The sequence below is a fragment of the Mesitornis unicolor genome, unplaced genomic scaffold, assembly GCF_000695765.1.
Source record: "Mesitornis unicolor isolate BGI_N332 unplaced genomic scaffold, ASM69576v1 scaffold4494, whole genome shotgun sequence".
NCBI classification, from domain to species: domain Eukaryota; kingdom Metazoa; phylum Chordata; class Aves; order Mesitornithiformes; family Mesitornithidae; genus Mesitornis; species Mesitornis unicolor.
The window spans coordinates 56759-68720 of NW_010179244.1; the positions used below are offsets into that span (position 1 = coordinate 56759).

At 40.8% G+C, this 11962-nt stretch overlaps 1 protein-coding gene across 1 annotated transcript in view; it reads right to left on the minus strand.

Annotated features, from left to right (window-relative positions):
* SMURF2 (SMAD specific E3 ubiquitin protein ligase 2) overlaps positions 1-267 on the minus strand; it is a 33417-nt gene extending 33150 nt beyond the window's left edge. The window contains exon 1 of the mRNA XM_010182694.1: positions 102-267. Within this exon, the coding sequence (XP_010180996.1) occupies positions 102-114 (13 nt within the window). The 5' untranslated portion in view covers positions 115-267. The remainder of the gene's footprint in view (positions 1-101) is intronic.
* Positions 268-11962: the final 11695 nt, after the last annotated feature.

Consider the following 11962-nt stretch of genomic DNA (forward strand, 5'->3'; position numbering starts at 1 on the left):
TCTTTACCCTAGGGTTTTTCTCCCAGAAAAAGTGCTTGTTTCAGAGCATATGGAGCACATGGGATAGCGAGGAGGACGACAGGCTGCCTATCAATTTTTACCACAATAGTTCATTTTGAAGACAAGTCTTTCTTCCCCCTACAGAAACACCATGTTTTAATGAAAGCCATTAGCATTGCTTTTCGTGATCAGATCCCAGTTGTTCGCATGTAATACGCAGTGCAATACAATCGCTGAAATAAGCCCCAGCTGTAGAAACACAATGCTATGCTGTTGCTAATGTGTGTTGTACTGATAATGAATGGTCGTCTATGCTTTAATCTGAATAAAGCTCCCAACTGCTCTGCCTCTCCTTGCCAAAAATTCCCCTTCCTCCTCCAGACTGTGGTTGCATTCCAATTACACTGCTGATTGGAATGAGCCTGCTCGGGGAGGGAGCGGAGGGAGACAAATGAAGGCGCGCGCACACGCCCCTCCTCACCCTCTGACGGCCACCCCTGGGACCCAGCAACGCTTTGGGGTGTTCTGCACCTACGGCTGACACCACACACTTGTCTGTTTTTTCTATTTATTAATTTATTTTCAGAAAACGATGGGCAAGCAGCACACGTGCACATGTTCCAGCAGGACAGCTCAACACTTTAAACATTTCTAACAAATTCCTACTGTTTTCTTCCATTGCTGGCACGCTACCGAGTGACTTATATTTTTCTGCTTGCACTCCCTCCTTGGACCTGCCTGAATTCCCACATGGGAAGATATAAAACAGGAGATCTTCGACCATTCATGGAACAAAGAGCTGTATATAACACCGTACAGATTTGCAAATACAGCTGTTGCAGTAACAACTTTCTCAATTAAGGCTCTGAAATAAAATTGTTTATTCCAGCTATTCACATAAAATTTTATTTTGCAATTAATCTCTCTGAGGATTTTCTTTCCGTTTTCATTTCCTTTGTAAGGTGTGCTTTCTGCAGACGAACAAACTGTGTGACTGATTATTCTAAACCAAGAATTTCAGTTAATGAATTTCCTGCATTTTAGAAGATTGCAATCGATTATAGTCAAGAAGGGACACACAAAGACAGGTAAACCTAACAAATACACGTTTTACAGGTGCACAGGGGTTTTGAGCAGAGGTATGGAAACATGAAATGGGGAAGAACGCAGCAGCGACCATTATTCTTACCACAATCACTGACCAACAGGAGCTGCAGGGTTTCACATTGCACCTGCAATAAAGAGGGCTGCAGCTGTTCCTCAAATCAGGTCTACCACGTGGATGCAAGGTAGACCAGGAAGCTGAAAAATCAGCCTTCTGGGGAGACGAGTTATTCGCCACCGGCTCCAGGAGCTGCGTTGACGTACCCTGTGGTCACGCCAGCCCTTGCTCTAACACAGAGGCAGCGGCAGAAGCGCGTGGCGGGGAAGGAGGGAGGATCAGCCACACCAGAGTCCACACCAGGGAACTCTGGCAGCTCCAAAGCCAAACAACAACCCCCGATATTTTAAAGAAGACTGCTAAATTTCCCTCCTGTCTCTGTTTTGCAGTTCCATTAATAAATTTGTTCAAAAGCAGATTTTTGCCACCACGATACCAAAATAACTGCCCAACACCCTTCAGGTTTCCAGAGACACAATCTTAACCGTAAACATTGGGATGGAATTTTATTTTCTATTTCCCAAAGCATGCTTAGAAGCACAGAATTAAACACATGGAAAAAAAGCATTTTCCATGCAAGTACACACACAGCTGCTTTCAGGCTGCTCTGTTTTACTTATTGACAGCCACTCTTTCTGAGTCTCACAAGGCACCAGAAATTTAGAACAACCTAACGAGCTCTAAGCTAGAATTAGTACACACACAAACACAGATTGCTATGCCCTTCTTTAAAAAGTTGAATTATTTCCCCCAGTACTTTATCTGAAATTCAGTGTCAAGCCTCCAACCACCATCCTCTGAAGACGTGAGTGAGCCGAAAGGGTCACCAGTCACCCCAGTGCCTCCTCTTTTTCCAGGAGCAGCATGGAGATAGAGGTGCCATCTGACAGTGCAGAGAAGCCCAGTTCACCCAAGGACACCCAACAACTGCTGCTGATCTCAGATGCACTCTGCTGGATTAGATTAAATGTAAACACGCTCCACCGGCCCCGAAATCCATGGTTCTGTGCAGGAGAACAACGTGAGCGCTGCCTTCTGCAGCCGCCAGGTAAACCTCGAACCATCACCAGCTGTTTGGTCTGGGTATCTTTTTCTGATGTGAACTGGGAAATACAGAACGGGGCTCCAAAACTGGAAGGTTTGGTAACTTCTTCAACAGGAACTGGAATCTCCCTGTACTCCTACAGCTCACACTGACAGGAAACTGATTTCCGATTATCTCTCAGGATTATAAACCTAATTTAAATTGTAATGTACATTCAGAATCATGTACCAATTCTAACAGTCTTCGAGTATACGTTAGAACGATTCAGAAGTACTAATGAATTTTTAAAATGCTATTAAATACTAACCTGTCAGGTCAAAAAAAACCTGTTCAACGCTAGCTCTAAGTGACATCTAAAAGCATTATTGCTAGGCTGACAGCCAAACACAAGGTAGACAGCTTTTAAATAAAACTTTAAAAACACGCATTGGGATACCCCAAGTACTAGAAAAGCACTTTTAACAAGATTTTCTAGCCAAACACAAGGTAGACAGCATTTAAATAAACTTTAAAAATACGCATTGGGATACCCCGAGTACTAGAAAAGCACTTTTAACAAGATTTTCCTTTAATATTGGTTAAAATTCTAAATTGTCCCATAAACACATTTCTGCAAGTTCAGTTTCAACATAAGCCATACGCTAAATCCTTGACATACTGCACGTAAAATGAAAGCCGTTTCAAAGGCGCACACACACCTGCTTGCAAGCACTGTCAGTTAGAAATCTGTGTCCCAACAAATCCGAATTATTCCTCTGGGACTAAACAAACAAAACCACGATAACCTGCATTCAAACACCAAACAGCAACATGGATTATCCAGGAGTGAAAAATGTCCTCATAATGCAATCTACTGCAAATCACTGCAAAATATGCCAGAAAGTAACACAGTAACAGTAAGTTTTCCTTTCCAACAGATTCACTGTATGAAATTCTGCCTCTAAGAGTAGGTTGCGATTTGACTGGTTGTAGGATTCTCGACCCATATTACTGGCATGTAAAATAACTCATGGAAATTAAAATTCAAAATGAAAATATAATGCATTTATCATGGAAGAACCGTTAACGAAGCAGCACCGCATCACTGAATATAAGCAGTTAAGCCAATAAATCATTCATCTCACGCAGTACTGAAATTCTGGGGCAGAGTCTCCAAGGATATTTTAAATTCCCGTAAGGGCAGGACGACAGGACAGCGACTCGAGACTCCGGCAGCCTGTGCCACGGATGTCTGAGGGACTTGGCCACGGCCAGATGGAGTCTGCCCGCACTGGCCGTGTTTAGACTCCTGTTTTAACATCCCCACGTCTCCTTCACACTATTGTTTTACTGTAAACAAAAGGCTTCCTTTTCCACTTCTCCTCCCTTATTCCACTCCAAGCCAAAAGTAAAACAAAACACAACCCCTCCACCCCCCCCAACCCATTGAATTCTTCCTTCGAGCGAACGCATTCCCATTTCCTAGATTCACTCAGTGATGGGCTCACTGCCACACATGTCCCCAGCTCCATTCACCCGTCCCGTTTATTTGATACGCCTGTCAGGAGGTGAAGGAGAGAAATTACGCTGCCACTTGGGCAATTAAAGGTAGCTTTTCAAATCTTACCATGAAGGCTTACGAGTCTCTTTTACGAAGAGTCTGCAGATGCAAAACCTTAAGTTGTTTTTGTTTTGCCATTTTCATTTTAGCTCTATAACAAATACACAAATGAAATCGGAAGGACACAGGATGAAACCATCCCCATCAGGGCTCTGGGTAAGCAAGGGCTTCAGTCGCAGCCCAAACAGTGAGAAAGAAGCAGAAGTAACATGGGAAACCATAAGAAAACAAAGGCTATTGCGAATATTTGCATTTCCTGGTTTAGTGTGGATGGAGCCTCTCAGACCAGCCAGGATGTTTCTGATGCATGACTTTCATACGCTAGGAATTCCACTTCACTTCTCCACCCTACTCCAAAAGGGCCTAACCCTCCCATCTTGTCCACTTTTCAACATCTGAAAAAACACCACTGTACCATGAAGTCATCATAAATGCACCGCTTACAAAGACTGAATGCTATGCTGGGCAGTTGGGGCTGGGGGGAACGACGTAGCTTTAAATTAACAGCTATTAGCATAATTCAAAGAAAAAAAAGTAGCCAAAGAACAATTTTTAAACCAATTTCAAAGTTACCTCTTCTGTTTCTCACATTTATAGTAAGTATAAAACCGTATTCCACTGAAAAAAATCAGGGTGGGAAACAGAAATCCATTAAAGATAAATGAACCCACCAACCTTGCTGCTGTATTTGCTGTATGATCCTTTTTATTTGTTCTAATCAACCTGTGGTATTAAAAACACAATTCCCATTAAAAAAACCTTTTAACATCAAATAACATTACCAAGATTAACTCATCTCAAACCTGTAGAGGTGCTTATTATATGCAAGTTTGCGTGAAGTAAACTCTATTATGAGCATTAACTCAATTGTCCTAGAAATACAGGAATAAAGAGTATTTAAGAGCTCAGGCAAAGCAAAGGGGGTACTTCTACCTCAAACTCTTCAGAATCATTGTGCCAAAAATCTTACCTCAATCCTCAAAGACTTGTTTGAAATCCAGCAGCTAGTTTTTAAACCAAGACCCAGCTTAGACTGAAGCGATTAGTCCAAAATTAACAAAATACTCAAGGGAGCACAGGATTCTTCCTCTGAGGACGGATAAACAACAAAGGGACCATGGAAATTCATCCACATTTTTCTTGTGTTGATAGGAACAGGGGTGAGGGGAAAAAGGTAACACAAGGAACAAATGATAGCTCCGTTCTGATGTATTTCATGCACCTCTGCAAACGTGCTGGGGGGAAACCGCGCTAACAAGAAGCAGAGCCCTCGGGTTTGTTTCACTGCAGTAAAACTCTCCACCCTCTCAATGAGCTACAGCAGAGGCAGCAACAAAAGAAATTCATGATCTAATTACCAACCAGACAAAAATGCCCTGAATTTTAAAAAGGGGCTTTAGAGAAGGGGCACCTGCAGCTGTCCCAGACTCCTGGGTACCAGGAACTCGAAGACAGCAGCTTTCCAGGCTGCAGGAGCGCTGTCGGGACACGGTCACACGCTGGATTTAAACAGGAAGTCTCAAAATTCTGTCTCTGCTCCAGACATGGTCCTAAGGGGACGCTGCCACTGCTGGGGCTCTTCTGGGAAGAGGCGAAAGGAAACGAACCACCAAGGAAAAAAAAGGAAGGCACCAAAAGCACGCACAGCATTTACCTGTCCTGAGTAATTCTTGTGCCACCCTGCAGCAAAGTGCTGGAAGTATTAAATTTATCAACACTGACAAAAGGACTGTCAGCTGCTTTGTAAGAAACAATTCCTAAAACATGACAACAGCTGATAACTTATTAGGGGGAAAAAAAAAAGAGTAAATTCTAGCATCTCAAATATACAACTTGAAATAGTTATTTATTTATTTTTGCAAATCATTCCCTAATAAACAAAACTTAAAGAGTTCATGAGGATCCTGATTTCAATACTGTCACTAGCAAAAAATCACTAATTAAGCATCTGTCTTTTATCTAAACCCTTAGTTCAGCACAATTTTGTTTTACCTGATGTACTGAAATCCCATTATATGGTGGAATACTCTTGACATCCTCATGCGCTACCATCGACATCCACAGCTTCAGACACTGATTCTGATCTGTCTCCCCGATTATGTACGGATCCTGCTTCTTCCTCTTTTAATGCAGTTGAAATATTAAAGCACAACGTCCCTATATTTACTTTTTGGGGGAAAACTGTTTTTACTGGAGCGCTTTCAACTTTGGAAACTGCCTCTCCTGGAACCCGATACCTTGGCTTCTTCCAAAAAACCCCAGGGTCAGCAGAAAGCCATGTGGATGATATATACACCTTTACCTGGTTACTAAGCTTATGCCTCTGATGATACAATCTTGTCTCTGCCTGCACAAGTCTAACACCATCTCAGTGGGGAAAAAACGCTGCTTAAAGAAAGTACATACAGAAAACCAAGACGCCACCATTCACACATCACCAAAACCCTCATGTACCTCAGCCCAGACTTCTTCCCCCATCAGATAACCGTGAACCGTCATCTCCAGGAGGTAACTGTATCAACAGACTATACAATTGATAAACTGATTTAGTTAAATTATTGCAGTGCTTTAATATGAATCGATTCAGTTTCTCTGTGTAAACAGACATGTTCTACAGAACAAACCCAAACAGTTTAAGCAGCTGCTGCTGTTAAGCAGAAATGAGCTGACTGGATGAGCAACCCTCCTTATTTCAACTGAAGTAAAGCAACTTACAGTAAAGCCTTGGTTTTGCTTTGTTTTTACACAAGTTGCTTATTTAGTCAAATCAGTACAATACACTACTGCAAGAAATAATGTAAAAGGGATTTTAAAGAAACAGAATACCAGGAGATTTCAGATTAAATAGCTTATCAATATGTGAAAATAAAGCATCTTGCCCCAAAAAAGCTTACCATGCAATTTAAACTACAGCCTCAGAGATCTTTTGGGAAGATGCAACGTTCAAGAGGTGAAAAGACAAGATTTTTTTTTAAGAAAGAGGAGCACATGGTAGAAGATAATAATAAGCAGTACAGAATGAAGATTAAGAAAGATAATGGGAAGTAGGCGAGACCGAAAGCAGGAGTACAAAACAGATCACATTCATGTAGAAAGTATAACACTGTGAATTAAGACTCCTAGCAGAACCACAAATGAATAAAAATCCAGGAAGGTATTTCCAAGAAGTTGGAGGATATTTTATTCCTAGGCATCTACAACAGCAGAACGGTCTTCAAACCTCAGGAACAGGCAAGGATTTCCATGTCTCTCACACACCAGTGATGAGCTTCAGAAAGTCTGAGTGGGCACGAAGGGCATTTTGAGGGGACACAGAAATGGAAAGCCCTCATCTACTCTGGTGCCTTTCACTCTAGAAACTCTCGGTCTCCTGCAGTTCCACCCACAAAGCATTATACTAAATAGCACTTCCGATTTCTAGCATTTCTTATATGGCTGCATGGGCAAGGTCTGAGCAGACCAGAGGAACTCCACTTTTCCAGAGGAATCTTTACATTTATTCCCCCAGGCACTCTGCTCCTTGGATAGCTCAACTGTTAACTGAGTGCTATCCCAGCCCACTCCCAATGCAATTACTTGCTAAACAATGTATTAACTTCCCAAGTAATATAATTTTTCCTCTCACAACTATCTTCTTACACCTCAATTATTTAATGCTAAACACCTTTCAATGACCTAATTCCTTTAGTTTCTCTATCACCAATGTATCTTAGCATCAGTCCAATGTTTTATATTAAAAACAAGACCAGAGAGACACTAAAACTCCGATCACCTCCATGAAGGATGAAGGGCACGTCTTTTCCCCCTTTACATTCCTACAACCAGCCCTGGAAACCTTCTGCATTATTATTAACTAAATTTAAGAATTCACAAACATTTCCTGTTTATCTTTGTGCACTGTAGACTACAAATGGTGTTGTCAATGTTAAATAGATACAAGTTTTTGAAATACTAAAAACCAATATGCAGTGACTATCTTGGAAGTGGCACACGCTACATTAAATTACACCTCCAGCTAGTAATTTATTTTCACTAAATATAAGGAAATAAACTATACAAAGTCAGTTCACCAAGTTCTGAGAGCGTCACTCGTGTTACACTTGCATTCCAGATACATAGGAGTCCTTGCTAAAAGGTGATCCTGCCAAAGCGTCACAAGATGGGAGTGCTTTTAGGATGCGCGCAAACATTTTGTGATTCGGCTAAAATCAAAAAAAGTACCTATAAGCATTCAAACTTACAAAACAGAAATGAGAACAAACAAACAAGTCTCAGAGATTTTGATCCTAAGTACAGATTGCTGTTCAGGAGACAATAAAAACCACAGGATTGGAGAAGATAAAGTGTTAATCGCATATTTGGTGGTTTATGAGCCAAAGCAGTCTGAGGTTTAAAGTGCTTCTGCTCAGTGCTCATCCCATTCAGAGACGATGAATCATTTCCCATTTGGCAACACGGCTGCCTACAAGGCTGTCTTATGTGAGATTTCTCCTGCATCCTTGTAATAATTTGCTAATTTAGTACACCTGACTTGGAGCAAACGCTATTGTTGCCAGCTGTGGGACTAGACCTCGTCCTGTTTGTCAGACACATCCGAACCATCCTGTCCTGCTCCAGTCACAGCCACAGCACGCTCTTTACTAACCCCACCGCAGTAAATTACTTTCTAATATCTTTGTTTTTCTTACTCTGCCAAAATACCAACACACCATAGATTTAAAGCAACAGCAAAATCAATTTATCCACAGCAGCTGGGCCCATACCAGTTTATCCAAGAACCAAATTTTTTCAAGTTATATTTGCTAATCTAGTCACTCTGCCCATGAATTCCCGAGTTCCAGCAGTAGAGGTCTGACTGTTTCACACAAAGGTAATATAAGCTCACAGGGAGCGTATTCGAGTTTTTTAGGCAGGCCTCCACGGCCCTTTGAAAGATAAATCAGAGCAAAACAAAGTATTAAACGCCTCACACACACTAAAACATTTCCTCGTTCTCCCCAGGGCTTTGTGCAAGCAAAAGAAACTGCATTACTTTCTGTTTACAAATATTTGTCTGGACTGCAGCTTAAAATGGCTGGGCCAATCGAGAAAATATGTGGGGGGTTTTTGGTTGGTTGGTTCTTTTTTTTAACCTACCTATAGAGACTCTGGGAAACGTGAAAAAGCAATTTGTGAATGACATTTTTACTCCTTAACAAAATCTACCAGAACTTAAGTCTTTATATCCTATATTTATATCCAAGCTGTGCCAAGGGAGGTTCAGGTTAGAGATAAGGAGGAAGTTCTTTACTGAGAGGGTCGTCAGAAGCTGGACCAGGCTGCCCAGGGAGGTGGTGGAGTCACCATCCCTGGATGTGTTTAAAGAGCAGGTAGACGAGGTACTTAAGGATATGGTTTAGGGGGTAGACAGGAGCGGTTGGACGTGATGATCTCAGAGGGCTTTTCCAACCGAGCAATTCTGTGATATTATACAAATCAGCTACATGGATGCAAAAAAGCAGACTCACTCTTTTCAGGTTTTATGCACTGCCCAGAACTCCTGCTGCACTTCAAAAAGCTCACTGTGTTCATCTACCCACACATTAGATGCTCTTTTGATACTTTTACTCTTTCAAATACTTTAAAACTCAGTATACTCCATCAGCACCCAAACTCCTCCACCTGGGAATGACTTGGAAGTCAGTCACAACCTGCGATCCAACACAGAGGCCGTAGACCGAGCAGGTTCACATCACCCCATGGTCATCTGCTGCTACGTTTGGTGCCAAAATTAAACTTAACTGTATTTGTCTACTTGCTGAGGGTTCCCACTAACAGCTTTCCTCATGACAATATCTACACAACATTCAAAACAGGCTCATGTCTATACTGGTTTCAGACAAGACAAATATAATGTAATTGTCAAATAAATAAGAGAAACCAAGAGCAAAAACTCCATGTAGGAAAGAACTGGAGACTGTTTATGCTACAGATAGAACAGAATGCTTCTCAAATACAGATACGGGCAGGACTGCATGGAAGGGCACAACCAGCACTGCTAACACATGATCCAAATGAGAAAAGTTGTAGCAAGTTCTTAAAATACAAGGAACCAAAATGCAAGAAATTTATGTGCACAGGGAAAAAACAATTTAGAGCAGTTGTTAGTGGTGTAGCAAACCTCGCTCCGATGCAGTTATGTACAGCGTGCACCTATCCACAGGCAATCGGAGCAACTCCTTGGGGATTTGCAGAGCACATATGTATTTTTTCACAGGGTTTTTCATTGTAACAGTTGGAATGATGAATCAGATACTGTATTTCAAGTGTTATTCATCTGCACAATGTAAGCTAGCCCTGAGTAATCATTAAAGAAAAATATTTGCCAGGAAAAAATAACCCAGAATATATGATTCATTCACTTCTGAAACAATAAAACAGTTCCCTATAACAAAAATAACTATATTGTAAATACTGCAATTAAAAGTTAAGAACACAGCCAAATACAATGAAGAAAGCATGCCCTTAAAAAAACCCCAAACAAGCCACAAACGTACGTGTGTGTGTGTGTGTGTGTGTGTGCAAATAACAAAGAAATCTCATTAGAAAAAGGTAATTCCATAAAACACTTAACACCATGTCTAACAGAAACCGCACTCTGTTCTTCAGCTATTTAAGTTAATGGTCTTAAAACAGCAAAGATACACCTCACCTCTCACTATTAAGCTGATAAACAGGTATTTATTTCAGCACAGAGGTGACACATGCAGTAGATTCGAAGAAGAAACAGCGCTCTCACTTTGGGAAGTTCAAGGCAGTATCATCACAGAGGCTCTGAAACAGGCTCCTGGGAAGGAGGTAGGGCTTTCACAGACCTTAAATCAAGAAATGGGATCAGCTGATGAAAATCAAGGATTTAACAGCTTTATAATTGCCCAAAGCTCAAGAAGGTGTGAAAACGAGCAGGTTTTGGGGAAAAATGTCTTCACAGGAGCAGACGTTGTTTCAGCTCTGTATTAATTAAACATCGAGGGGGTGAACAGAAGAACTGTTAAGCATCAAAGAACACTGCACAAATATGAAAACAGTTTAAACATTTTCTTCATGGCTAGACAATATTAAGTGTAACTTTACTTAAAATGAAACCTTGCAGCTTCACATTGTATCAGTCATTTATTTTTAGTTGACTAAAAGAATCTGATAGCACTCTATATAACGTCTCACTTTGTCTCTATGTAACCATTTTCTGAATAGGTCTCAAAGAAATTTCAAACAGGACACGATGCCTTTCTCTTGCTGGAAATGCACCTGCTCACCACACAGAATTTCTAATTGTTTCTTCACTGTTTAAACTCTTTTACAGACTCGTGTATGTGTTTAACACACAGGGTGAAGATCAAAGTTCTTCACAGCAACTCAGTATAAACAAAGCACAGAGTATTATATCATATTGATCCATTAACACAGTAAGCTGTTCCTGTAGAAATCCGGTGGTGACAAACTGTGTAAAATTAGAGGAGCCTCCTCTTCTACAGAGAAATCCTTACATACAATGCAAGATCCATCAACTGAGGATGTAAATGACAACTCCCATAGCTTTCTTTGTCCATTTGATATCCAACATGTTTGACTCTAAACGGTCAAATCTTTCATGCAACCAAGTCATCAAGAGCACACAGCACTTATTTGGAAAAAATACTAACTGTAACTCCAAAACCTTGGTGAATAGATGGCATGTAATCAGTCAAGGAAACATTAAAAACTGCAGAACCCAACTATTATCACATATAACTTAACAGAAGGTCTTCTGACCCTTTTAAAGCAAGAGAATACTAGTATTAATGAAGTGACTAAGGCATCACATAATTACTTAGAATCAAGGATTTTAAAGAAAAACAACTTCTCAAGTTTGCTGAAAGCTGAAGAATTCCTTTTGTTGCACATGTAAGGAGTAATCCTGATCTTATCTGCAAGCTTTTCTTAGAATTACGTTATGAATCATGGCCACTTAGAAGCCAGCCCTTAATTCCCTATTTCTTCTATGCAGGATCAAGGTGATGAACATGTGGAACAAAGGAACAGATGGGAAAAATTTTGGGGTGGGTGTTTTTTCTTGTTTGTTTTAAAACTTCTGTCCTCTATCCAACTGTAACTGCTTGCATTCTTCACATTTGCT